Source organism: Rattus norvegicus, chromosome 3 (assembly GCF_021556685.1).
Source record: "Rattus norvegicus strain SHRSP/BbbUtx chromosome 3, alternate assembly SHRSP_T2T, whole genome shotgun sequence".
NCBI classification, from domain to species: domain Eukaryota; kingdom Metazoa; phylum Chordata; class Mammalia; order Rodentia; family Muridae; genus Rattus; species Rattus norvegicus.
This window is the reverse complement of record NC_141536.1, coordinates 9,186,844-9,213,982: the sequence shown is the minus strand read 5'-3', so window position 1 is coordinate 9,213,982 and position 27,139 is coordinate 9,186,844. Positions and strand designations below refer to the sequence as shown.

The following is a 27,139-nucleotide window of genomic DNA, read 5'->3' as shown; positions in this document are numbered from 1 at the left end:
GGGACCTCCCTAGTCCCACACTCAGCAAGACAACCTTGTCCTCACAGTATTCTGTTCCCAGTTGGCAAAAGCCAGTGAAAGCCAGCTGCTGGCCCTCCCACCATTCTCCATGGTGGGGTGGTCGCCATCATCTTGCAATGAGAACCCGAGCTCAGAGAGGCCTCAGGACACCCAGATGTGACCACACCCCAGACTGTCTCTGTGACTGTGTGTGTCTCAAGTGATCACAGAGTGAGGACACCGACAGAGCCCAGCCCACAGAGTTGAAGCTAAAACTGGAAAACAACACACAAAGATGCTTTTCAGCCTGCCCAGGCCACGAGAGTCTCCGCAAACCAGGCGACCACCCAGTTTAGTACTTACTGTGGAGGGCACGGGGCAGAGACACAAGGCTCCTGCCATGCAGGTGGCTGCAGGCTCCCTTGGCACTGGGCGTTCCTCACCCACTTGTTTTGAGCTTGATCCTGGCAGCTGTAGGTCACCCAGCGCAGCCCTGAAAGGGCAGAGAGCAAAGACTCGACCACCTCCACATGGGGTCCAGCAGAGTGGTAGGCACACCTCACCCTGCCTTACCTGCCCCACAGCTCACTGAGCAGGGCCCACGCTTAGCGGCCCATACCCAGGCTGCCTGCTGCTTCCGTTGGAAGTAGGTAAAGGTGATGTCTGGGTGTGTAAGACCCCCATATTCTCCTCCATATCGTCTGTACACCTATATCCGGACAGGTGAGAGCTCAGGTCCCGAACAGGGCACACCCTGGGGTCTCTGTCACAACCATCTGTCCCAAGAGCATTCACGTTCCCAGACTCCAGGGGGCAGACAGGACTCGAGTGTCAGGGAGCTTTGAGAATTGTGGGGCAGAGCCGGTATGTACCAAGGGCGTGGTGGGTTTGGAGTGGGGTATTATGGGAGTGTTGATGAGGCTGGGGACAGACTTCAGCCAAGGATGTCGGGATTAGCGTCAGGGAAGGGAATGGTCCAGCGAAAGGCTCCAGGATAGGATTTAAGGTGAAGACGCTGGCCATTTCAGCTTTGGTTAGCAGAGCACACATAGGGATACACACAGATGAGCCACATCTCTGAGGACATTCCTACAGGAAATCTTTCAGGGCCTCATGTGCCTCTGCTCTCAAAAAAGCAAGAGCTGCCCTCCATCCCCAGAAGGGCCTCTCATGCCAGCTGGTACAGGGGCTCTTTGCGTGACCTCTTCCCCATTTCATTTCAGAGGATGCCCATGGCCAGTCCTTCAACTCCCCCATGCTTTTCTGGTTGGAGGTGTCCCCTGATTCCCGTATTAATTCTACTATCTCTTAGACGTTCAGATCTCCCAGGCCTTCTGCATGCCCTGGACACAGGCACATATTCAGGCTGACTCACAATACACTAATCCTGTGAGTGGCTCTTGTTGCATTTCACCTTACACAGAGCCCCACTTGTAATAGGTCCCCAAGATGTCCGCAAGGACTACTAAGTGAGTGAATGAATTGCACACAAATAAGCAGAGATCCAGAGTCCCCAGGAGAGACCTGCTGACCATCCCCCCAGCCTGGCTGATTGATGACCTGGATCTCAATGTCATCCCGGACAGGTCCCCGGATGTGAATCTCCTCTAAGCGGGGCAGCTGGTCCTCAGTGAGAGTTACTCTGTACTCCACGCGGTAGTCCTCCAGAAGGGAAGGGTACGTGACGTTAGGCGAGATGCTGCTCCTCCCTGACACAATGTAGTGGTCCTGGATCCTCACCGCTTTGAGAACAGGGCCATCAGACTATGGAGTAGTTACCATCCCTCTTCACAGGCCAAGCCTATTTAGTGGGACAGGACCACTCTTCACAGGTCAGACTTAAGGATGACAGCAAGGCGAGGGGCAGGAGGCTCTCTGCCAACAGGGTCTAAAGTGACCTTAACTTCCTCCAAGACTCCAAACCTACCCCTAAGGAACCCAAAGACCTTCTGGTGTCTCAGTTAGATGGCATCTTCATGAACCAAACCCCTCTTTTTGCATGCACAGATCTGCCACATACAACCCACCCAGGAGACTTTCCCACAGTGGTGGCTCTGAGCCTCTTTCCAGAACCGGATGAGGGCTGTGACTTCTGCCTTCCACTGAATGTGTTCATGCAAGGCTCCAGGACCAAAATCTCTTCTATGGGGTCTAAGGTCAGAGGTTAGTTTCTGAGACAAAAGTCTAATGGGTGAGGATTTTCAAAAGGAGTCCAGTGAAAATTCTGACTTTTAAAAGGCCAGATTCCTGAGATGGTCTTCCTCTGGGATTGTCATGCCCTGGGGCTGGAAAGTACCAGTTCCTGGGGCCTGGGGCTGTCAAGCTCACCCCACCCCCACCCCATGCTCAGCTTCCATATTCGTTTCCAGATAATTTTACCCTGCATCCTTCCCTTTCCCTGGGATAAGCTTAGGTGTGAGTGTAGCAGCTCTCATGAGGTCTGGGGAGTTGGGGTTCCTCCCACCAGAGTGAAGGCATCTCAAAGACTAAGACATGGAGGTGCAGGGAAGGATCCTCCGTCATCTCACCCAAGTGTGTGAAGAGAGGCCTGTGGTTGATGACATGTGCGCTGGTCATGTTGGGAGTGACTATCAGGAACGTGACATACTCTAGGGACAAGCAGAGCAAGAGGGTTGCGTGGTCCCCTATGCCCCTCCCGAAGAGGACAAGCCTAGCTGGACAAGCATGAACAGTGTCGCTGGCCAGGTTTTGGTGGTAATGGATCCCCATCATGGGAGAGGCCAAGACCAGACTACGGGGCTACCTGCAAGGACAGTGCCCAGGCCAGAAACATAGACCAGACCCAAAGTTCTTAGCTGCAGGCACAGCCGGGAAAGGCAGGGCCCAAGTCCTTTGCTGAGCTCGAAAGTCAGTACTGGCAAATGATTTTTTACTTTATATATACAGAGCAAAGTCAAGGCTGCATCCCTGTTGTCCACTGACTCCTCGTGCTGGGACTCCTGAGTGGGAAGGAAGGGGTGACCTGACAACCACTCAGAGTCTGCCACTTCTCTCTCTCCCCACTCAGCACAGCTACGGTGAGGGACTTAATGGGGTGCTGTAAGCTTGGTTGCAGGGGCAGCGTTGCTGAAGTTTGAGACGTCAGAGAAGAGTGAACTGAAATACACAGGGAGGTACCCAGCGCTGAGCCAGCATGTGGGTGCTATGGCCTGAGTAACCCAGGCTAATGCTTTGGGTGCTGGGTCCCTGCAGACTGCTGAGCACCCCTGGCGGGCCTACCTCTGGCTCTCCCAGCTGTGAAAGAGCCATTTTGGGAAGTGCAGGTGCTGTTGTCTCCTCCACACACCTGGCACGCATCCCAAACCTGCTGGGAGTCCATCTTGCCATCACAGCCAAAGGTCTGTGCAAAGAGGGATGTTGGAAAAACCTGTGTTATTGGGGTGCTGGTTACCCTGGTACCACAGCCCTGCTGGCTGTGAGACTCTCAGATTCACAAAAACTATCTGTAGCTTCACTGAAGCTCCTGATATCTGTATAACTCCTAGGGTGCTCCCAAGATAACTTTCCTGTTTGGGTTGTAATATAGGCTGACTCCAAGTTCCATCCTGTTGCCAACAACGAACCCAGCGCAGCTGCACTGAGCTAGCCCCACAGATCATTTCCCCTTTCCTCCCGCTCAGAAGCCCTCTGCGAGACCAGAAAAACCTTGAGTTCGTAAAGACAGAGGGACACCTGGGTTGTCCACACACCTACCCTGCAGCTGCCCAACAAACAGAGGCTCACGGTCCCATCCTCCCGAGGACCATTTGGCACACAACGGGTCCCATCGAGGAAACTGTCCCCACGGCTGACAATGAAACTTTCTCCAACAGCCCAGCACATGTGTCTGCACAGAGTATCCCCTGGAAGGCAGAGTGGCAAGGAAGTCTGCTGTTTGAAGATGAACAAGGAGGCCAGTGACCTAGATAGGAAGTTCCTCTGGGACCTGCTATAGTAACCCTGACGAACAGGGTCCAAGTGGGCTGTCCTACCAGCTTCAGCAAACTCTACAGGCCACGTTCTTCCTCCAAGGCCATATTATATTCTGGTCTCATAAACATGGCTACCGGGTTATTATTCATGAATTGTATGGGCATTTCCCCTGAAGGAGCTCCATAAATCCATCTAGCAAGCCAAGAGGAAGATGCTTCTAAAATAGAACCTTGCTACTTATTATCTAAGGAGTCCAGAACAAAACAGACAGCAATATGTGGCCTGTGGGAGCATGAGTCAAGTCTGGCAGCCAACATTTGAGCGATGCTGGTTAATGCTGATTTTCAACTTGACAGGATCTACAGTCACCACCTAGAAGACCAGCCTCTAAATATGCTGTAAGAAATTATCTAGATTATGTTAGTTTCTGGTCCTACCTTTGAGAGAATATTTTGATTAGAATAACTGAGGGAAAACCCATCCTAAAAGTGGGCAGTATCATTTCATGAACTGGTCCAAGACTACTGAATAAGACAGAGAAAGCAAGATGAATGCAGCCACCCCCTCTGTATGTGTCTGTCTGTCTGCCTGTGTCTGACTGACTGACTGTGTGTCTCTGTCTCTGTATGTATGCGTGTGTGTCTGCCTGTCTGTCTTCTTGTCTGACTGTGTGTCTCTGTCTCTGTATGTGTGTGCATGTCTGACTGTCTGCCTATATCATTGTCTGTCTGTCTGACTGTCTCACTGTGTGTCTCTGCATCTGTGTGTGTGTGTGTGTGTGTGTGTGTGTGTGTGTGTGTGTGTGTGTATCTGTCTGTCTGTGTTTCTGTCTCCTGACTTCAGGTGCAATATGACTAGCTCCCTCTGTCTCCTGCTGCTATAACTTCCCTGCCACAGTGGATTGTACCCTGGAACCCTGATTCAGAGTAAATCCTTCCTTCCTGAAGTTGACTTGTTGGGGTATTTTATCTTTCATCTCAGCAGCAAGACAACAGCGCTGGGTAACCTGAAGAGCTCTGCTTGGGAGAGCCTCCAGGGCCTTGCTCTCCCAGACCATACAGCTCACCTTGACTATACTGCACAGCAGCATCCCAGTGGTAGAAGGAGGCACTGCCTTGGGAAAGTTGCAGTGGATGTCTGTCTGTCTGGGCACACTGCTCTGACATGAACTCCAGCTGAGTCTTCTCACAAGCCTGGCCAGGGGAGGCAGAAAACAGGTTATACAGGTGGGGTCCTGGCCAATGGGAGACAGCATGCACCCTGTATGCAGTCAAGAGACGAGTAACTCAGCCCCAGGCTGTGGCTTATCTCTGCTCAGTAGTCTGTAGGTGACCAGTTCTGCCTTTCTCTGTGCATGGGGAAATTGGGATAATCTGCTAAGGACACAACAGCAGCAGGACGAGAAAAACAGGATACAGGGTGGCACTTGGGGTCTCTGGTTCCAAGACCTGAACCTGAGGAAATGAGGGAGAACTGTGTATTTGTTTCCTAGGTACGTCCAGGGCAGGAGATGAGGATCTGCAGAGGCACTGCACTGCCTGACTGCACTGGGAAGGAGAAGCTTGGGGTTGAGCTCAGGGCGAGAGATGGCAACCACAGCTCCCTTCTCTCAAGGTCTGAGAGGCCTTGGGCATTTAGCAGAAAAGGGCAAAGAGTAAGGCAAAGTGGGAATCCCACATGTTGAATTCTCTGGTGGCCGGCAGTCATCTGAAACACAGAATAAGTTGGAATAGAACAGAAAAAATCATTCTACCTCATGCCAACTAGGACAAACTCACACGTGTAGGAGAGAACACAGAGACACTGGAATCCCCATACACTGATGACAAGAATACGAAATGGTAAAATGGCCCCAGCGTAAAGAGAAATAGGCTGTGTAAAGGGAGATGCGGTGGTACAGCCCTTTAATGCCAGGACTTGGGATGCGCTGGCAAGTGGCTCTCTGTGTGTTCAAGGCCAGCCTGATCTACAGCGAGTCCCAGCTCGAGTGGGTGGGAACCCATCTCGAAAAAACAGGGAGGGGCTTAGAGATGATGGCTCAGCAGCTAGAAGCCCTTACTGCTCTTGTGGAGAACTCAGGTTCAGTCGTGAGCCAGCACCCATGTCAAGGGACTTACCTGTAACTCCAGGTGATCCCACACCCTTTTATGGCCTTCAAAGGAACCCCCCCCCACACACACACAAGTGAGTATACACACAGAGAGACATACATACATGAACACATTTGAAAAAGTTAAATGTGGCTTTTTTTTTTCTTTTTTCTTCTTTTTTCTTTTTTTTGGGGCTGGGGACCGAACCCAGGGCCTTGCGCTTCCTAGGCAAGCGCTCTACCACTGAGCTAAATCCCCAGCCCCCAAAATGTGGCTTTTTAAAAGGAGTAAAAAAAAGTTAAGCATAGAGTTTCTATTCAACTTTTACTTTTAGGTCTTATCGTGGTTTTCCAAAATCCATGATGAGCTTAGTACCAAGAGGTGTGGCCTGGAGAGGTGATAGGTCTCAGGGAGTCCACCTACATAATTAGGACTGGACTTTTATAAAAGGGCTGGAGGCCTCTGAAGCAGAACTTCTGTCCCTTTTGTCCCCCCACCATGTGAGAACCATGCATTCTGGACTTCTGTAGGATGGGGCAACAGGGATCATCGGGAAGTGGACGCCAAGTTGGCCAGCGCCTTTCTTGGACTTCCAGATTCTAGAATTGTGAAGAATGAATTTCTGTTGTTGACAAGTTACTCTGCCTGTGGTGTTTTGTCACAGAAGGTCAAGCCAACTAAAGTCAACTCATTTACAGCACTGGACTTGCTGTAGCCAAAATGAACAAATGACGAAAACAACGGAAAAGATGAAAAAAAAAAAAAACCCAGAAGCGCCATCCGTGCCATGGACTGTTGTTTAGCGTCAAATGGAGCGATGGACTGACTCATGGTGAAACGCAGACGACACTCGAGAATGTCATGCTCTAGCAAAGCTGGCTCTGGTAAGATGGTGTTTAAATGAGAGGCTCAGAACAAGCAGACGCAAGGGACAGAAAGCAGATCGGAGCTGCTGAGTGGGAAGGGGAGGCCGCTTATTGGTGTAGGGTGTTCCTCTAGGGGAAGGAAGTGTTTGGAACCAGAGAAAGGCAATGTTTGCACATCACCCCTTGTGTATTCAGTGCCCCTGTACTGTGCACTTTGAAATGGTTGACTAAACCAGAGGCATTTCACATCAGTGTCTAAACGAAACGCTTCTCACTGTGCACTCCCGGGACCCCAGTTCTCATCACAGAGATGTCATCTCAAAGGTGAGATACTCTAAGAGGAAAGCATTCACATGGTGTCTTTGCTAACCACCGTGTCCCTCAAAAGGGAGGCATGAGCCCGTGGGTCAGCTGTTTTGCTGGCTAACTCTCATCCACCCTCTGAGCTAGAAGAGCAGCCTACCTGCGTGTTGCACATCTTAGCCTGGAGGTCCTCGCCCACACATGCACGTCCCCCAAATGCAGGCCTGGAAATGCCCACAGAACAAAGGACATGAGAAGTGACCATGGCTGCTTCCACAGTGTGGGATGCAACCACCCTCCACGAAGGGAAACCTTTTGTAGGTACCTGGGGTTGTTGCACCACCGTCTCCTGGTGATCACACCTCCTCCACAGGATCGAGAGCAAGGACTGTGGGGGCCCCAGCTAGACCAGTGTCCATGTACCACAGCCACAGGAGCCAGCTCAGCTAGGGAGCGACAGCGAGCCTTAGAGCACCACTGCAAAGTAGAACATAGCTCTGTCCCCTTTCCCACAGGGACCCACCACACATAGGATGCAGCCAGCAAACCCAGGGACCTAACACACCGAGGAACTCTCCAGGTCGTAGTTTCCTGTCATACATAGAGACTTTCTTGGATTTCCAGCTTTAGAATCATGAGAAATTAATTTCTGTTGTTGACAAATTACTCTGCCTGTGGTGTTTTGTCACAGAAGGTCAAGCCAACTAAAGCCAACTCATTTACAGCACTGGACTTGCTGTAGCCATACACAAGGGACCATAGCCCTCATTAGAATTCCTAACACAGAGACCACCAGTACATAAGGACCACATACAGGGTCTTTCAATAGACATAGAGATCTCCCAAAGCATACAGAGACCTCAAACACAGGTACCCTCTACAGAGGGGCACAGGGCACAGAGGGACATGGGGCACAATCACATACCTTATTCTGTTTGGGAGAAATGCTAAAGGGGAGACATCAGGCTGCCAAGTACTCAGTGAAAAGGGAAAATTAACGCTAGGGAGTGGTGCAGGCAGTGAGAGCAAGAGTGATCTGAGTGGGGATGCTTGGAGCTTGCCGTCACTCAACACACTCTTCTCTGTGTATGATAGAGGGCTGGAGGAGGGAGTGGATGAGAAGTGGAACTGGGCCCTGGAGTGGGAGTTCTGTAAGACCCCACTGAGGAAAAACATGGAGAGTGCAGGCAGAGAATTAGGGTGCTCTTTCCCCAGTCCCATACTCACCCACCCCGTCCGCTCTCCCCTACACACAGACTCCCCACCCCTGACCAGCTTCATCCCTCCCACTGCTCCAACCTTCTCTACACCACATTCTGTCCCGTCCAGGAGAGGAACAAGGAGGCGGCTGCAGCTGCTTTGGTCCAGGGGGTCTGTGTGACAGGACAGAGCCTGGCATACATCCTAAGAGAGATGGAAACGAGGCCCACTAAGAGGCTGCCTGCTTAGTGTCCCTTCCTGATGAGTCAATGCCCTGCTCAGATGAGTGGCCTGGGAAAGAAAAAAAAAAAAAAAACAAACCACACAGCTGATTGACTTGTCCATTAGGAGCAAGGACGGGAACTTGCCAGGGCTGGCATGCTTCTAGGGATCATGAAAATGTCTTAATGATTAAAATCAGGAGAGAAAGATAAACTGTTAAATAAAAGACACACATTCCAACATAGGTCAATAAACATGATAATTCAGAGATTTATCTTACAAAACTACTAAATGTAACTTTTTAAATATAGCCCAGGCTGACCTTGAACTCCCTACACAGCCAAGAATGGCCTTGACTTCTGCCTCCTCCCTGCCTCCTTCCCTTGCCTCCACCTCTAGAATTCTGGGATTACATATATGTGCCACCATGCCCAGATTTGGGGCTTTGACTATGCCAGTGAAGCAAACACTTTACCACCAACTAAACTACATGCCCGGCCCTAAACATAGTTCTTAATGCTTCTGCCTGGCCCCTAAACATAGTTCTTAATGCTTCTCTGGAAGAAGAAAGGGACTTGTCTGGGCAAAGAGGAAAGGGGGAAGCCTGCTCTGGGAAACTCTGGCCTCTGCATCTACAAGTATTGTGAGCCACATTGCTACTCCGTGTGGAGCCCGGAGGCCTCTGAATTTAGAAGCTGTTTATGCCGAGCCTATGCCCCCAGGTTAAATGCCTTTGAACTAGGAACAACGACATCATCTTTAAGACAAAGCCAAACAAAAAGTATGAGAACTTTAGTTCTTACAAAAGTCCAATACGTCCAAGAGGAGGGTAGGTGGAGTGGGTAAAAATGATGATGATGCAACCCCCAGAACCCAAGAGGAAAGGAAAGACACCAATCAATGGAGTTGTCTTCTCATCTCCGAAAGTGTACTGTGGCACTCACACACGCACGCACAGCTCTTACCTAACAATAAAGTAAACTCAGGCCTTAGACAAGATCAGGCACATAACTGACGAACTGTGAACATGGAACAAGTGAGCCCGGGACTGGTCCTCACCAGTACCTGACGCCTGGCGCGGGTGGAGATCAGTGTGCTAAGAGGAAGTGAGCTGGGTGGAGTGAGACTGGGTGTTATGGACAGACGGACTCACCAGACCCTCCCTGGAGAAGGTGCAGGCGACAGCCCCGGCGCCGAAAGCCACACGGCACTGGTCATCTGCACTGTAGAAGAGGCCAGGCTGTGCCACCAGCTGGTGCCATGTGAGTCCTGACTGCAGCCCGGGCGGGTCCCAGAGGCAGTGCATTTGCCCTGTGCTATGACAGATCAGGCAGAGCTCAAGGCCTGAGTGGACACCAGTGGGGTCAGCATAAAGTAGCAGATGTGGGGCTGGGGCTGTTAGCTGGGTAGAGGCCCAGCAGAGTGTAGAAGGGAGCAGGTTGAGGGCCGGAAGGGGGATGGAGGAGAAGGAGAGGTCTGTCTGTCATGGAAGGGTGGAAGGAGGGAGCAGGGGAGGTAGAGAACAAGGGGCAACTGAGGGGTGGGCCCAGACGTGAGATGGGATAGAAGCATGGGGAAGAATGGCAGAGGAGGGATTGGAGGGGGTAGAGGAATGGTGGGGGAACAGAGTGGGGTTGGGGACAGGAAGTAATAGCCAAGAGTGAATGAGATGAAGTCAGCTGGGCAAGGTGAGAGCGACAGTCCACCCTGTCTAGGTGGAGGCTGTACCTGAGCAGGTGCTGCAGCTGCCTTTGGCTGCAGGTGGACCACTCCAGGGCCCCTCCAGCAGGCACTGCGCCGTCAGATGCCATCACATGGCCACGGGCCTCGCAGGTGCTGCCACTGCCTGGAGCACCATCATGGTCCAGCCCAAAGCTGTGGGCAGAAGAAAGTCTGAGAGTAGCCAGCTGGGGCTGGGCCAGGGCCTCCTTTGTGTCCCCCCGGACCTGGATGCTGCTACTAGCTAAGCCAGTCCAGCAGGGGTCCTGGAGGCCCTGCCTCAGTTTCCCACCTATGTGAGGAAAAAAGGAGAGCTGATTGGGCAGGGTGGCTCTTTCTTCATTTTCTAATAAATAGCAAAATCTTTGATGGTAGACCAACTGACCTAATTCCATTGGTACAAGTCTGAGGGGGTAGAAGTGGGAACTGGGAGCCAGGTACAGGCCCGGGGGGTCAACAGGTTACCGTTCTGGTGGCTGATGACCTGGATATGATTGGGTTTGGGAAAATCTATCCACACTGCGGCTGCCTTGTGGTTGAAAAGACTGAGAAGATATTGCCGTCTTCCTTTTTGTTCCCAGGGAATAGTTTTTTTTCTTTCTTTGAGGCAAGGCCTGAATATCATCCCCACACTTCATGAGAACAGCCTGAAGAGCCTAAGAGGTTGAGGGGGTGGGAGGTGAGGCAGTGCAAGAGCTGCTGGGGCCAGATCCTTGGGAAAGTCTGGAGAGCTTCCACCTCTGGGAGCCTATACCAGTGCAGAGTTGGAAGGCTACCAGGGGGGAACTTTTATGCTCTGCGAAACTTTTGCTATTATCATTTGATATTTTATAACAATTTGATATTATTTTCCTAAAAACAATAACTAAAACAACTAAAAATCAAAAGGAAAAGAAATACATCACTCTAGAAAAAATGATAATACACAGGAAAAAAGATTTGCCAACAAGAATACACACTACGTGCAGAAGCAAGGACTCAGAAACACTATAACGATCTGACCTGGGGGATTAAGTTGTTGTATGTCTAAAACAAACAAATGCAAAACACAAGAGATCTGTGAGCTGAGAAGTATGTGGGATATATTATATATTAAAAGACAAGAGTTATGTGTGCTGGTGACACACACCTATAATCCTACCCAGCATTTGACAGATGGCTAAGTGACCTGTGAGATGCTGTCTTAAAAATCACAATAAAGGGTTTCTCTGATTCCGGCCCACAGCTCCCTGCTCTCAAATCCCATGGGAGAGAGAGCTGAACACCCAGAAGTGCAGGCAATCCTGAGATTGCAGGAGAGACTGCCACTTCTAACCACCTTTGCCCACATCCCTGGCCCAAGAGGAAACTTCATAGTGCCTCTGGACACAGGAATATAGGAGTCAAGCTGCAGGAGCCCCACAGTCCAGATCTGCACCCAGATCTGAACTGAACCAGTCAAACAGCTCCCTGCACCCAAAATCCCATGGGGGTTGGGGGGGAAGCTAAACCCTCAGAAGTGTGGACACTCCTATGAAACCAGAAGAGACTACTCTCTGCCCACATTCCTGACTCAAGAGGAAAATGCCTAGTGCCATCTGTGCCCCCTGCACATAGGGACCTAAGAGCAGTAGGGGCATGACCCTTCCGGTTGCTGCCCTCACAGAGAGCTGAAAGCCAGCCACCAGGAGCAACTACACCCTTGAGAGCAGAACACTCTGTTCCCATAACTGGCTGAGAGAAAACAGGAAAACAGGTCTACAGGAGGGCTGACACACAGGCCAACAGGAGGGTCAAGCCACCATCAGAAAGCAAGACAAGTTAACACCAGAGACAACCTGATGGTGAGAGGCCAGCACAGAAACCCGAGCAACAGAAACCAAGACTACTTCTCATCATCAGAGCCCAGTTCTCCCACCAAAGCAAACACTGGATATCCAAACACACCGGAAAAGCAAGAATTAGATTTAAAATCACATTTTATCATGATGATGGAGGACTTTAAGAAGGTCATAAATAACTCCCTTAAGGAAATACAGGACAACACACGTAAACAAGTAGAAGCCCTTAAAGAGGAAACACAAAAATCCCTTAAAGAGCTACAGGAAAACAAAACCAAACAGGAGAAAGAAATGAACAAAACCATCCAGGAGTTAAAAATGGAAATAGAAAAGATAAAGAAAGCACAAAAGGAGACAACCCTGGAGATAGAAAACCTAGGGAAGAGAGCAGGAGTCATAGATGTGAGCATCACCAACAGAATACAAGAGATAGAAGAGAGAATCTCAGGAGCAGAAGATACCATAGAAAACATAGACACAACAATCAAAGATAATGTGAAACAGAAAAAGCTCCTAGCCCAAAACATACAGAAAATCCAGGACACAATGAGAAGATCAAACCTAAGGATAATAGGTATAGAAAAGAGTGAAGATTCCCAGCTCAAAGGACCAGTAAATATCTTCAACAAAATCATAGAAGAAAACTTCCCTAGCCAAAAGAAAGAGATGCCCATAAACATACAAGAAGGCTACAGAACTCCAAATAGATTGGACCAGAAAAGAAACTTCTCCCGTCACATAATAGTCAAAGCACCAAATGCACAAAACAAAGAAAGAATATTAAAAGCAGTAGGGGAGGGTTTGGGGATTTAGCTCAGTGGTAGAGTGCTTGCCTAGCAGCCGCAAGGCCCTGGGTTCGGTCCCCAGCTCCGAAAAAAAAAAAAAAAAGAAAAAAGAAAAGCAGTAGGGGAAAAAGGTCAAGTAACAAACATATAAAGGCAGACCTATCAGAATTACACCAGACTTCTCACCAGAGACTATGAAAGCCAGAAGATCCTGGACAGATGTCATACAGACCCTAAGAGAACACAAATGCCAGCCCAGGCTACCATATCCAGCAAAACTACCAATTAATAGGGAGGGAGAAACCAAGATATTCCATGACAAAACCAAATTTACACAGTATCTTTCTACAAATCCAGCCCTACAAAGAATAATAAATGGAAAAGCCCAACATAAGGAGGGAAACTACACCCTAGAAAAAGCAAGAAAGTAATTTCCTTGCAACAAAACCAAAAGAAGCACACAAACATAATCCCACCTCTAAATATGAAAATAACAGGAAGCAACAATCACTATTCCTTAATATCTCTCAACATCAATGGACTCAATTCCCCAATAAAAAGAAACAGATTAACAGACTGGATATGTAAAGAGGACCCAGCATTTTGCTGCCTACAGGAAACACAACTCAGACAAAGACAGACACTACATCAGAGTAAAGGGCTGGAAAACAACTTTCCAATCAAATGGTCTGAAGAAGCAAACTGGAGTAGCCATTCTAATATTGAATAAAATCAACTTTCAACCAAAAGTCATCAAAAAAGATAATGAAGAACACTTTATATTTATCAAAGGAAAAACATACCAAAATGAACTCTTAATCTTAAATATCTATGCTCCAAATACAAGGGCACCTACACTCATAAAAGAAACCTTACTAAAGTTCAAATCGCACATTGCACCTCACACAATAATAGTAGGAGATTTTCAAACCCCACTCTCATCAATGGACAGATCATGGAATTAGAAAGTAAACAGAGACATAGAGAAACTACCAGAAGTTATGAATCAAATGGACTTAACAGATATTTATAGAACATTCCATCCTAAAACAAAAGGATATACCTTCATCTCTGCACCTCATGGAACCTTCTCCAAAACTGACCATATAATCAGCCAAAAAACAGACCCCAACAGATACAGAAAGGTAGAAAGAATCCCATGTGTCCTATCAGACCACTACGGGCTAAAGCTGGTCTTCAATAACAACAAGGAAAGAACGCCCACATATACATGGAAGGTGAACAATGCTCTACTCAATGATAACTTGGTCAAGGAAGAAATAAAGAAAGAAATTAAAGACTTCTTAGACTTTAATGAAAATGAAGGTACAACATACCCAAACTTATGGGACACAATGAAAGCTGTGCTCAGAGGAAAACTCATAGCTCTGAGTGCCTGCAGAAAGAAACAGGAGAGAGAATATGTCAGCAGCTTGACAGCACACCTAAAAGCTCTAGAACAAAAAGAAGCAAATACACCCAGGAGGAGTAGAAGGCAGGAAATAATCAAACTCAGAGCTGAAATCAACCAAGTAGAAACAAAAAGGACTATACAAAGAATCAACAGAACCAAAATCTGTTTCTTTGAGAAAATCAACAAGATAGATATACCCTTAGCCAGACTAACCAGAGGGCACAGAGAGTGTGTCCAAATTAACAAAATCGGAATGAAAAGGGAGGTATAACAACAGAATCTGAGGAAATTAAAAAAAAATCATGAGATCCTACTACAAAAGCCTATATTCAACAAAACTTGAAAATCTGGAGGAAATGGACAATTTTCTAGACAAATACCAGGTACCAAAGTTAAATCAGGAACAGATAAACCATCTAAACAACCCCATAGCTCCTAAAGAAATAGAAGCAGTTATTAAAAGTCTCCCAGCCAAAAAGAACCCAGGACCAGACGGGTTTAATGCAGAATTCTACCAGACCTTCATAGAAGACCTCATACCAATACTATCCAAACTATTCCACAAAATTTAAACAGATGGAGCACTACTGAATTCCTTCTATGAAGCCACAATTACTCTTATATCCAAATGACACAAAGACCCAACAAAGAAAGAGAACTTCAGACCAAATTCCCTTATGAATATTGACGCAAAAATACTCAAAAAATTCTTGCAAACTGAATCCAAGAACACGTCAAAATGATCATCCATTATGATCAAGCAGGCTTCATCCCAGGGATGCAGGGATGGTTTAATAAACAGAAAACTATCAATGTAATCTACTATATAAACAAACTCAAAGATAAAAACCACATGATCATTTCATTAGATGCTGAGAAAGCATTTGACACAATTCAACACCCCTTCATGATAAAAGTCCTGGAAAGAACAGGAATTCAAGATTCATAAGTAAACAAAGTAAAAGCCATATACAGCAAACCAGTAGTTAACAGTAAACTAAGTGGAGAGAAACTTGAAGCGATCCCATTAAAATCAGGGACTAGACAAGGCTGCCCACTCTCTTCCTATTTATTCAATATAGTTCTCAAAGTCCTAGCCAGAGCAATCAGACAGTGAAAGGAGATCAAAGGGATACAAATTGGAAAGGAAGAAGTCAATATATCACTATTTGCAGATGATATGATAGTATACATAAGTGACCCCAAAAGTTCCACTAGAGAACTACTAAGCCTGATAAACAACTTCAGCAAAGTGGCTGGGTATAAAATTAACTCAAATCAATAAGTAGCCTTCCTCTACACAAAAGAGAAACAAGCCGAGAAAGAAATTAGGGAAACAACACCCTTCACAATAGTCCCAAATAATATAAAATACCTCAGTGTGACTCTAACCAAGCAAGTGAAAGATCTGTATGATAAGAACTTCAAGTCTCTAAGAAAGAAATTGAGGAAGATCTCAGAAGATGGAAAGATCCCAGGCTCATGGAATGACAGGATTAATATAGTAAAATTGGCCATTTTACCAAAAGCGTTCTACAGATTCAATGCAAACCCCATCAAAATTCCAATTCAATTCTTCATAGAGTTAGAAAGAACAATTTGCAAATTCATTTGGAATAACAAAAAAAACCAGGATAGCTAAAACTGTCCTCAACAATAAAAGGACTTCTGGGGGAATCACCATCCCTGAACTCAAGCAGTATTACAGAGCAATAGTGATAAAAACTGTATGGTATTGGTACAGAGACAGACAGATACACCAGTGGAATAGAATTGAAGTCCCAGAAATGAACCCACACACCTATGGTCACTTGATTTTTGACAAAGGAGCCAAAAACATCCAATGGAAAAAAGATAGCATTTTCAGCAAATGGTGCTGGTTCAACTGGAGGTCAGCATGTAGAAGAATGCAGATCGATCCATTCTTATCACCCTGTACAAAGCTTAAGTCCTAGTGGATCAAGGACCTCCACATCAAACCAGATACACTCAAACTCATAGGAGAAAAGATGCGGAAGAATCTCGAACACATGGGCACTGAGGAAAATTTCCTGAACAAAACACCAATGGCTTATACTCTAAGATCAACAAATGGGATCTCAGAAAACTGAAAAGCTTCTGTAAGGCAAAGGACACTGTCATTAGGACAAAATGGCAACCAACAGATTGGGAAAAGATCTTTACCAATCCTACAACTGATAGAGGGCTTATATCCAAAATATACAAAGAACTCAAGAAGTTAGACTCCAGAGAGCCAAATAACCCTATTAAAAATGGGGTACAGAGCTAAACAAGGAATTCACAGCTGAGGAATGCCGAATGGCTGAGAAACACCTAAAGAAATGTTCAACATCCTTAGTCATCAGGGAAATGCAAATCAAAACAACCCTGAGATTTCACCTCACACCAGTGAGAATGACTAAGATCAAAAACTCAGGTGACAGCAGATGCTGGTGAGGATGTGGAGAAAGAGGGACACTCCTCCATTGTTGGTGGGATTGCAGACTGGTACAACCATTCTGGAAATCAGTCTGGAGGTTCCTCAGAAAATTGGACATTCCACTACCTAAGGACCCAGCTATTCCTCTCTTGGGCATATACTCAAAAGATGCCCCAACATACAACAAAGACACATGCTCCACTATGTTCATAGCAGCCTTATTTATAATAGCCATTTATAATAGCTGGAAAGAACCCAGATGCCCTTTAACAGAGGAATGGATACAGAAAATGTGGTATATCTACACAATGGAATATTACTCAGCTATCAAAAACAACGCCTTCATGAAATTCATAAGCAAATGGAACTAGAAAATATCGTCCTGAATGAGGTAACCCAATCAAAGAAAAACATACATGGTATGCACTCATTGATAAGTGGATATTAGTCCAAATGCTCAAATTACCCAAGATGCAATGTATGGACCACCATGAAACTCAAGAAGGATGACCAAAATTCGGATGCTATACTCCTTCTTTAAAAGGGGAACAAAAATATCCATAGGACGGGATAGGGGGGCAAAGTTTAGAGTAGAAACTGAAGGAACAGTCATTCAGAGCCAGCCCCACATGTGGCCCATACATATACAGCCACCAAACTAGATAAGATGGATGAAGCTAAGAAGTGCAGCCTGACAGGAACTGGATATAGATCTCTTCTGAGAGATACAGCCAGAACTTGTCAAATACAGAGGCGAATGCTAGCAGCAAACCACTGAACTGAGAATGGTACCCCCGTTGGAGGAATTAGATAAAGGATTCAAAGAGCTGAAGGGGCTTGCAACCCCATAAGAACAACAATGCCAACCAACCAGAGCTTCCGGGGACTAAACCACTACCCAAAGTCTATACATGGCCTGACCCTGGGCTCCAACTGCATAGGTAGCAGTGAATAGCCTAGTAAGAGCACCAGTGGAAGGGGAAACCCTTGGTCCTGACAAGGTTGAACCCTCAATGTAGAGGATTGTTGGGGGGGGCAGTAATGGGGGGCTGGGTTGGGAGGGGAACACCTGTATGGAATGGAAGGGAAGGGGTTAGGGGGCTGAGGGACAGGAAACCAGGAAAGGGAATAACGTTTGAAATGTAAATAAGAAATACCCAAATTAATAAAAATGGGGAAAAACCCACAATAGAATCAAAATAATAAACAATGTATTACACACACCTGATGTGTGCATATTAATGACCAAAATTAAAAGTAAATCTGGAAAGACATTTCTGTAAGTGGTGTGTGGTAGTTTAAATAAGGAAGCACTCTCCCCCATTTATTTGCATGTTAGGTCCCTGACTGATGAAGTGTTTGGAAAGATTAGGAAATGTGGCTTTTTTTGAAGTAGGTGTGTGGCTAGAGGTGGGCTTTGAGGTTTCAAAAGCCTATGCTAGACCCAGCATCTCCCTCTCTCTGCCGGCCTTCCTGTGGGTCAGGATATCAAGTTCTCAGCTATTGCTCCAGCACCATGCTCGCCTGTGTGCCACCATGCTCCCTGCTGGAACAGCCATCGACTAAGCCTCCGACACTGTAAGCAAGGCCCCAGTTAAATGCTTTCTCTTGTAAGAGTTGCCTTCGTTATGGCGTCTCTTCACAGCAATAGAACAGTAACTAAGACACTGCATGGACATAGGATAATCTTCAGTCAGGTTTTTCTCTTTACTGGAATTTCTGACAAGACTTATTTTCTCGATGGCTCAATGGGTAAAGGCATTTGCTACACAAGCCTCTTGATCTGAGTTCAATTTCCAGAACCTATGGAAAGATGAGAACCAACTCTGCAAAGTTGGTCTGACCTCTACACGTCTCTCTCTCTCTCTCTCTCTCTCTCTCTCTCTCTCTCTCTCTCTCTCTCTGTGTGTGTGTCTGTCTGTCTGTCTGTCTCTCTGTCTGTCTGTCTGTCTGTCTCTCTCTCTTCTCTCTGTGTGTGCCTCTCTGTGTCTCTCTGTCTGTCTGTCTCTCTCTGTCTCTTTCTGTCTCTCTCTGTGTCCCTCTCTGTCTCTCTCTTTGTCTCTCTCTCTCTGTGTTTCTCTCTGTGTCTGTTTCTGTCTGTCTCTGTCTGTCTCTCTTTGTGTCTCTGTCTGTCTCTCTGTGTCTGTCTCTCCCTCTGTCTCTGTCTCTCTCTCTGTCTGTCTCTGTGTGTCTGTTTCTGTATGTCTTTCTCTCTGTCTTGTCTCTTTCTCTGTGTCTGTGTCTGTCTCTCTCTGTGTATCTCTCTGTCTCTGTCTTTCTCTGTTTCTGTCTGTGTCTCTCTCTGTCTCTGTCTCTCTGTCTGTCTGTGTCTGTCTGTCTCTGTGTGTGTGTCTGTCTCTCTGTGTGTGAATCTCTCTGTCTGTGTCTCTCTCTGTCTCTGCCTTTGTCTCTCTCTGTCTCTCTCTGTGTGCCTCTCTGTGTCTCTCTGTCTCTCTCTCACACATACAAATACATTTTTAAAACTTAAATTATTGTTTTCTCATTGCTGTTTATCTAGCAAAAAAGAGTTCATGTTAATCACTCAGTGATCAAGAAGCATCAGATTTCTCCTATCTCAGCTTCCCCTACCAAGACACTTAGGCTAAGGGGTATAGGCTCCTGAGTGTCTCTGCAAAGATTTGCTGCCTGCCTAGGCCACAATCCTAGACCCTAGAGAGCTAGGCTCAAACCAGCTCTCTGACCAGTCTGGAGATAACTGGTAAGGTCATATACCTGTGTCCAATCTCGTGGGCAATGGTGACCCCCAGATCGAAGCCAGTGTCCTCAGTGATAAGGCAACTCCAGGAAGGAGAGCAGGCACCACCCTGTTGGGTGACTCCCCGAACCTGCTGGTTACCATCCGGCAGCTCCAGGTCAAACCTCGATAAGAGAAAAAGACTCACATGAATGGCTCCACCAGCTACGCTGCTGGTGCAGACAGCTGGGAAGTGCAGCCCTCCTAAGCTAGTGGCACTCCGGTGAGACCTCAGATACCTGGTTATATAGATGATCAGGTCAGCATGACTTGGGTCCCTGTCATCATGGGGATTGATCGTCTGGCTCCACTCGCAGACACTCATCAAGGATGAGGTGATGTTGGTCGTGATATTCGGAGTATTCTAGAGAACAACCAAAGAGCCCATTTCTATGGAAGTGGGACCAAGGATGGTGCTGACTGCTGCCAGCGTACCTCTCAGCTGGTCCATACTGCAACGATTCTACTGCTACCCCACTTCACAGATGGAGAAACTGAGACTCTGAGAAGTCCAGCTAAGTCCCACAGTTACCAGCCTCTTACCAGTTCTTCCAGAAAGGGTGTGGGGAGTAGAGTTAGGGTTTGTACCCACCTCTGAGTCCGAGAGAATGATCAGCTTCACCAGGTGCACTTGGAGCTGAGCCCCTAGGGACGGGTTTCTCAACAGTTCTGACCCCTGAAGAGGGCAACGGGGGAGGGAGTGAGGGAGAGACGGAGGGAGGGAGTGAGGAAGAGACGGAGGGAGGGAGGGAGGGAGGGAGGGAAGGAGGGAGGGAGGAAAGGAGGAAAGGAGGGAGAGAGGCAGCACAAGATGTTCACAGTGAGTCCAGAAGCCATAGTGGTGGGAATGGTGGTGAAGAGAGTGCCCATGGGTGCTAGGGGCTAGCAGGAAACTGAAATCTTGTCTGTGCAGCAGGCTGCAGACCATCAGACGAGACTCTGAGCCTTTTTCTAGTTCGTGCCTTAGGAAGACCATCTAACACAGAGTTGATTGCTGGCCTAAGTTTGAATCTATGCCCTGCCTCTGGAAATCAAGCTTTGCCTGGCTAGCAGGTATCCTGGTTCAGGTACCAGCTGCCTAGTCCTCCTAAGTCCGTGGTTCTCAACTTTCCTAATGCTACAACCCTCTAATACAGCTCATGTAGTGTTGACCCTCCCCCATACCAAAAAAGTACTTTTGTTGCTACTTAGTAACTGTAATTTTGCTACTGTTGTGAATTGTAACGCAAATATCTATATTTTTCAATGGTGTTAGGAGTCATGACCCACAGGTTGAGAACCACTGTCCTCATGCATATTAATGACTTTAGGAAGCCTGAGTTTTGACAACTTAAAATTAAAGGGAAGAAGGGGTTGGGGATTTAGCTCAGTGGTAGAGTGCTTGCCTAGCAAGCGCAAGGCCCTGGGTTCGGTCCCAAGCTCCGAAAAAAAAAGAAAGAAAGAAAGAAAGAAAGAAAGAAAGAAAGAAAGATTAAAGGGAAGAACCCCAAAAGTTAAAGACAATGGTTTCCAGTTGGCAGAGGGAACTGTTTTCACTAAGAAAACATTACCTCAGGGGCCTATATACAGAAAGCCTACAGGTTTGTCTGGCTGTGGACCATGTAAATGGGAGGGAAGGCCTGGGGTAGACAGTGTGGCAGCAGGGGTGTTGGCCCTGAGACTGGTGAGGTGGATGCAAAGAAGACTTTTCCTTCCCCCCTGCCCCTGAAAAGGGTGACCAGGCTGAACCTGGAGCTATTCTAGAGAGAGCTACAGAGCTGGACCAGATGTTGCCCCAGAGTCCCAGCCACGGTCTCTTCATGACCACCACCCCTCTCCTTTCTCTGCAGCAGACCTGAGAAAAGACGAAGAGACTGGACCTGTTAGCCACTGACTGGACCTGGTACCTAGAATCAGTTTATCAGATTTTTACAAATTGGATTCCATGTATTTATTTGGTGTATGGGCACACATATGGAGGTCATAGGACAACTTGCAGGATTGGCTGCCTCCTTCCACCATGTGGGTTCTGGGACTGAATTCAGGTTGTCATGTTTGGTGGCAATTGCTAAGCCATCCCTTTTCTGTTTTATTTCCTTCCCTTTCTTTTTTTGGAGACAGCCTAATATGACCAAACTGGCCTCAAATTAATGGTTTTCCAGCCTCAGACTTCTGTATGTTTGGCTTATGGATGTGTGTCCCAGTCTTCTGTATGCTGGGCTTATGGATGTGTGCCCCAGTCTTCTGTATGCTGGGCTTATAGATGTATGCCCCAGTCTTCTGTATGCTGGGCTTATGGATGTGTGCCCCAGTCTTCTGTATGCTGGGCTTATGGATATGTGCCCCAGTCTTCTATGCTGGGCTTATGGATGTGTGCTCAGTCTTCTGTATGCTGGGCTTATGGATGTGTGCCCAGTCTTCTGTATGTTGGGCTTATAGATGTGTGCCCCAGTCTTCTGTATGCTGGGCTTATGGATGTGTGCTCAGTCTTCTGTATGCTGGGCTTATGGATGTGTGCCCAGTCTTCTGTATGCTGGGCTTATGGATGCATGCCACTACACCCAGCTTAAGCCATCATTATTCTGAAGACACTTCGAAGACATTGCTCCAGCAATCACTTTCCTCATATTGGTTCTATTTTTATTTTTTGGTTTTTCGAGACAGGGTTTCTCTATGTAGCCCTGGTTGTCTTGGAACTCACTCTGTAGACCAAGCTGGCCTCAAACTCACAGAAATTCGCCTGCCTCTGCCTGTTCACGTTGGTTCTAGTGACACTGTATGAATATTTGTGGTTTGCCCTCGAGTTATCTGTATTTTGATGCTAATTCCACTGCCCCAAGGACAGCTGCCTAGTCACGCACTCAGAACTCAGGTGACTTCACCAGAACCACCTCACCATTGAATTTGTAAAGTACACGTGAGGGGCAGGTACAAGACAGAAGGAGGCCTGTCATTGGAGGAGAAGGAAGGATGGGCGGGAGAGAAGTTTGTAGGAAGAGGGGAGAGAGAAAGAGACAGGAGGAGAGAGGGGAGAAGCTGTGATAGGACAAGATGGCAGGTGATGTTAAGATTCTGCTCTGTGTATTTACAGGTTGTTATCAATGTTCCTAAGGGATGGATGGTACCGGGCTTTGTATGTTTAAGTGGGCTATTATATCTTACCAATTGGGTCAAAGATTATTGTGTTGTGTGTTCTTTTATGTGAGGGTTTGAGTGTAGGAAAGTGTGCGGCTGGGATGTGTTTCCGCCAAGATATCCAGCAGATATCTTGGGACACCGAGGTGCGGACCTAGCAGGATAAAAGACAACTACTCTTTTTTATTTTTATATTTTACAACAACATCACATGTGTTCTGTGTGTACCATACGGATGGTAGTCTCTGACAGGACACTGGCCGACATGTTGCTATTCTGACATACAGCTTAAAGCTGTGAGGCACCTCTGCTCTCCCACCCGTTAAACCACAGGGAGGTGGAGTCTGTAAGACATGAAGCCTCACACCTGGAGGTGTGAATAACAACTAGAACAACACCTGTTCACACCTTGCGTGCTCATCTGCTCTGTGCCTCCCTAAGACAGAGGCAAGAGATCTGAAGGGAGAACAGTGCGTACAGACTGAACCCGCTGTTGGCCAAATGAACACTAGGGCAGAACTGAGAGACTATGGGGAGGACTCCAGTGCTGAGAGAGATTCTCTGACCCTGTCCACTTCTGGTGCAGTGGAAGGGGGAAAAAGGACAGTAGTGACCTCCCTTTCTCTTCAGGGCTGTGAGCTCCAGCTGAACCTCAGCTTCTATGAGAGCATTCAATGCACTGTGTTCAAATGGACTGACTTTTTTTTTTATGTGAGCAGGGACCCTGTGTGCAGAGGCTCAAAGGAAGAGCCCACAGACCCACCAGAGGCCCTGAACCCACCTTCCTGCACCGGTCATTGCCAGCCCAGCACCACTCACGATATTGAGGTTGGTGAGCACGTAGCGCTCTGTGTCCTCCTGGTGAGCCTGGTAAACATCGGGGCCCACAGCTACCAGGAGTTCTAGGTGCAGAATGTCCTCCGAAGTCCTCCTCTGTCTCAGTCTCTGGAGGTGAGAGGAAGGATGGCCTAGGGGGAAAGGAAGAGGCTGAGGATGAAAGTTTTAGAAAGCAGGCATTTAGAGATAGCCGAGAGGAGCTGACCAGTCCAAAGGCAGATTTCATGTCCACTCCCAGGGCCCAGTTCTCAGCCTGAGGAGTTGGTGAAGACGTGGACAGGAGTAAACTGAGGCTTTGCTTGAGACAGGATCCACCTCCCTCTCCCCTGCTCCTCCCATCTGGGAATCTCCTGCTCAGGAGGAGAGTCCAGGATTCTTTGGTAAGAATGAAGGAGGAGGGGCTGGAGAGACGGCTCAGAGGTTAAGAGCACTGTCTGCTCATCCAGAGGTCATGAGTTCAATTCCCAGCAACCACATGGTGGCTCACAACCATCTGTAATGGGATCTGGTGCCCTCTTCTGGCCTGCACGTGTACATGCAGGTGCAACGCTGTATACATAGTAAATAAATCTTCAAAAAAAAAAAAAACGAAATACAGGCCCAGACTGGGTCCTCCATAAGATCCTCAGGATCCAGAGTGGGTGGACTGCAAGCTGCCTACAGTCTTTGGACCTTGCCTAGGGCTGGATCATTTCTTGGGAAAGTCATCTAAGCCTTGGAGTGGTTGTTTCATAAACAAGCCAAAGGAAGGAGGACAGATGCTCTGGTCTCTGGACCTCAGGAATTTAGCTCAATGCTCACTGTCTTGTGGAGTGCGAAGGCCTAGGAGCCCAGGAATCAGTGTCCTGAGACCTTCAGGACTCAGAGGTGAGAGGACCCAATGATCCAGACACTGCTCAGGCCTCAGAAAAACTGGTTGTAAGTGGGAGGACATTCCCTAATCATCTGTGTGTGTGGAGACCAGAAATGAAATTCAGATGTTGTTTCTCAGGAGCCACCCATCTTGTTTTTTTATGACAAAATCTCTTACTGAGACCAGGGGCTCATGAACTAGGCTGGGTTGGATGGCCCATGTGTTTTCCTGGCTAGTGGTTAGGATAGAAAGGATTATGAGCTATACCATTTGTGACCAGTTTTTCTGTGGTCCTGGGACGATGCACGCTGGGTTCTACCTCTCTTCAGTACTGGAATTAGAAATGTGTGCTAACCTGCCCAGCCTTTTCTGTATGAACACTGGGACTAGGACTTGGGCTCTCGTGTTCCCACACACAGAAGCACTTTACCAAGCGATCTGGCTGCACAGACGATCCCCAAACAGGGTTTTAATCAAAACCACCAACTGTTACTCTGAGAAAAACGATGGCACCCTGAGAGGCAAGGCTGTAGGTCATGGGAAAGCCTTCACCATGAGGAGGACAGGAGCCAGAGTTGCTTGGCCTGTCACTCACCTTGTTCCCAAAGAAGGAATAAATATTTACAGCTATGGCCAGAAGTGGCAAGTTCCTGAAAATCAGCCAGCCCCCTGGAGGCCATCCACAGGCTAAGGAGACCAACCGATGAACACCCCCTCACTTGTGATACTAAACAGAAGCCTGGGGTCAGGACTCCAGTGCAGCCAGAACACCAACTATTATCAAGTTGGCAGGAAGCACTGACACTAATTAACGGAGAGAGAGAGACAGAAAGCTTCTCTGACTTCCTCCTTCCATGCCCACCAGAGCCCTCATGGCTCTGACTCAGTGAGAACTCCCTCCATCCCCCACCCAGGGCTCAAGAAACTCCCCTGCCTCCAAGCACATCACGACAGCTACCTGTGAGTGGAGCAGTATGGCGGCTGAAGGAGGAAGATAAGTCCTTGGGCTCCAGATCTTGAAGAAAACTCTGTAAAACAATTGACAGAAAAGAAGGAGGAAGGAGACAAGGGCAAGAAGAGAGGACAACAGAGAATATAGGGACAGAGAATGGGGGGCAGTGCCTAGGCAGGGAGCAAAGGAGGTCAGTCCACACAGGGCTGCGACAAAATGGAGTCTGTCTTGTTAATGGATTTCCTTATCTGGAAGCAGAAAGACCACACACCCACTCCACCCAAGAGCTTTGACAGCCCCCTCTCCCAAATGATTGCAACCCACGACACCAGATCTCATGTGATCCCACCTTCTGGAAATCAGAGAGCCCCCAGCAGCCCAGAATGAAGATGGCGCCCGTGAGGATTCCTCTGATACTGGCAGCAAGAAAAGGCTGGCACGGCAACCATAAGCAAAGCTGGCTCATCCTTAGAACAGGCAGCCGATGGCCGGACGGGAGCCCTGGTGACTGGGATTCTGGTTAGTGTGCAATGTGACAGGCTTCACTCTCGGCTGGGCGGGACATCAGGCAGTGTTTACTCTTGGGAGCTTCCTCCCAAGGCAGGGTTATGGGGTGGGCAGCAAGAAGCTTCAACTAGGACCTTGCCTGGAATGATTCCCGGTGGAAGAGCAGTACCCATGTCCTGCACCAGGAGAGTTTCAATTGTGCACATTTAGCCTCCTGGGAGGGTCTGGTCTAGCAGTTCAGTCTGGACAAGAGCAAGCCCTGAGGGAACCTGGGGATGTGGGCTTGTGTATGGCTGGCCCCGGATTGCTCTTTTGGAGTCTCTGACTAATCAATAAAAGGAAGCACTAAGGACGTGACAGTTCTGGCCCCTCGGCCTGCCTCTCCTCTGCCACCTCCATGTCCAGGCTTCATCTAGGTCTCCTGTCTCTTTATCCTGACAGAGCCTGTGCCTCTCACTGCACTGCACTTGCAGACACCCTGTGTCCTCAGCCCATTCCTCTGCCCCGATTCCTACCGTTTTGAGACGAAACGCCTGGCCTGCAGCTGGAGAGAGAGGTAAGTGGTTCTCTATCTCTGCAAGTACCGTCCCAAGTTGCCTGGCTTCCCACTGTACCTCCTGGGAATTTCTCATCCATTCGCTCCAAAAACACTCTTGCACACCGTCTTAGTCAAGGTTTCTACTCCTGCACAAACACCATGACCAAGAAGCGAGTTGGGGAGGAAAGTGTTCATTCAGCTTACGCCTCCAATTGCTGTTCATCACTAAAGGAAGTCAGGACTGGAACTCAAGCAGGTCAGGAAGCAGGAGCTGATGCAGAGGCCACGGAGGGATGTTACTCACTGGTTTGCTTCCTCTGGCTTGTTCACATTGCTTTCTTATAGAACCCAAGACCACCCAGCCTAGGGATGGCATCACCCACAGTGGACTGGGTCCTCCTCCCACCTTGACCACTAGTTGAGAAAATGCCTTACAACTGGGTCTCGTGAAGGTTTTTCCACAACTGAGGCTCCTTTCTCTGTGGTAACTCCAGCTTGTGTCAAGTTGACACACAAAACCAGCCAGGACACACACCCTTCACCCTGCCAGTACCCTATTACTGTTAGGATCTTTGGGGAGCTAATCTTAGTTGTCAAGTGGATCGGATCTGGAATAGACTCCGAGATGGCATACCTCCAGATGGATCTAAGGGCACTTCCTGGCAGCAGCCCTGCCTGCTTTCACACCTTGCTTATAAATACGTGTATCCTGCTGCTGCTGCTGCTGCTGCTATTGTCACCGCCATCCTTCAGAGACATCAGAGCCCAGTTTCTTTGGTCTTCTGACACAG

At 47.9% G+C, this 27,139-nt stretch overlaps 1 protein-coding gene across 2 annotated transcripts in view; it reads right to left on the bottom strand.

Annotated features, from left to right (window-relative positions):
- The window catches only part of Adamts13 (ADAM metallopeptidase with thrombospondin type 1 motif, 13), a 38,439-nt gene extending 12,626 nt beyond the window's left edge, over positions 1 to 25,813 (bottom strand). For both annotated transcript variants that reach the window (XM_087655096.1, XM_087655097.1), the window contains exons 1-18: positions 25,653 to 25,813; positions 25,310 to 25,379; positions 23,481 to 23,629; positions 20,140 to 20,223; positions 19,787 to 19,911; positions 19,526 to 19,672; positions 10,343 to 10,489; positions 9,768 to 9,930; positions 8,492 to 8,596; positions 7,518 to 7,669; positions 7,353 to 7,416; positions 5,000 to 5,126; positions 3,715 to 3,863; positions 3,241 to 3,361; positions 2,529 to 2,609; positions 1,561 to 1,742; positions 574 to 709; positions 364 to 493 (exon numbers count right to left, since the gene is read on the bottom strand). In XM_087655096.1, the coding sequence (XP_087511222.1) occupies positions 364 to 493; positions 574 to 709; positions 1,561 to 1,742; positions 2,529 to 2,609; positions 3,241 to 3,361; positions 3,715 to 3,863; positions 5,000 to 5,126; positions 7,353 to 7,416; positions 7,518 to 7,669; positions 8,492 to 8,596; positions 9,768 to 9,930; positions 10,343 to 10,489; positions 19,526 to 19,672; positions 19,787 to 19,911; positions 20,140 to 20,223; positions 23,481 to 23,629; positions 25,310 to 25,379; positions 25,653 to 25,769 (2,249 nt within the window). In that variant the 5' untranslated portion in view covers positions 25,770 to 25,813. The remainder of the gene's footprint in view (positions 1 to 363; positions 494 to 573; positions 710 to 1,560; positions 1,743 to 2,528; positions 2,610 to 3,240; positions 3,362 to 3,714; positions 3,864 to 4,999; positions 5,127 to 7,352; positions 7,417 to 7,517; positions 7,670 to 8,491; positions 8,597 to 9,767; positions 9,931 to 10,342; positions 10,490 to 19,525; positions 19,673 to 19,786; positions 19,912 to 20,139; positions 20,224 to 23,480; positions 23,630 to 25,309; positions 25,380 to 25,652) is intronic.
- Positions 25,814 to 27,139: the final 1,326 nt, after the last annotated feature.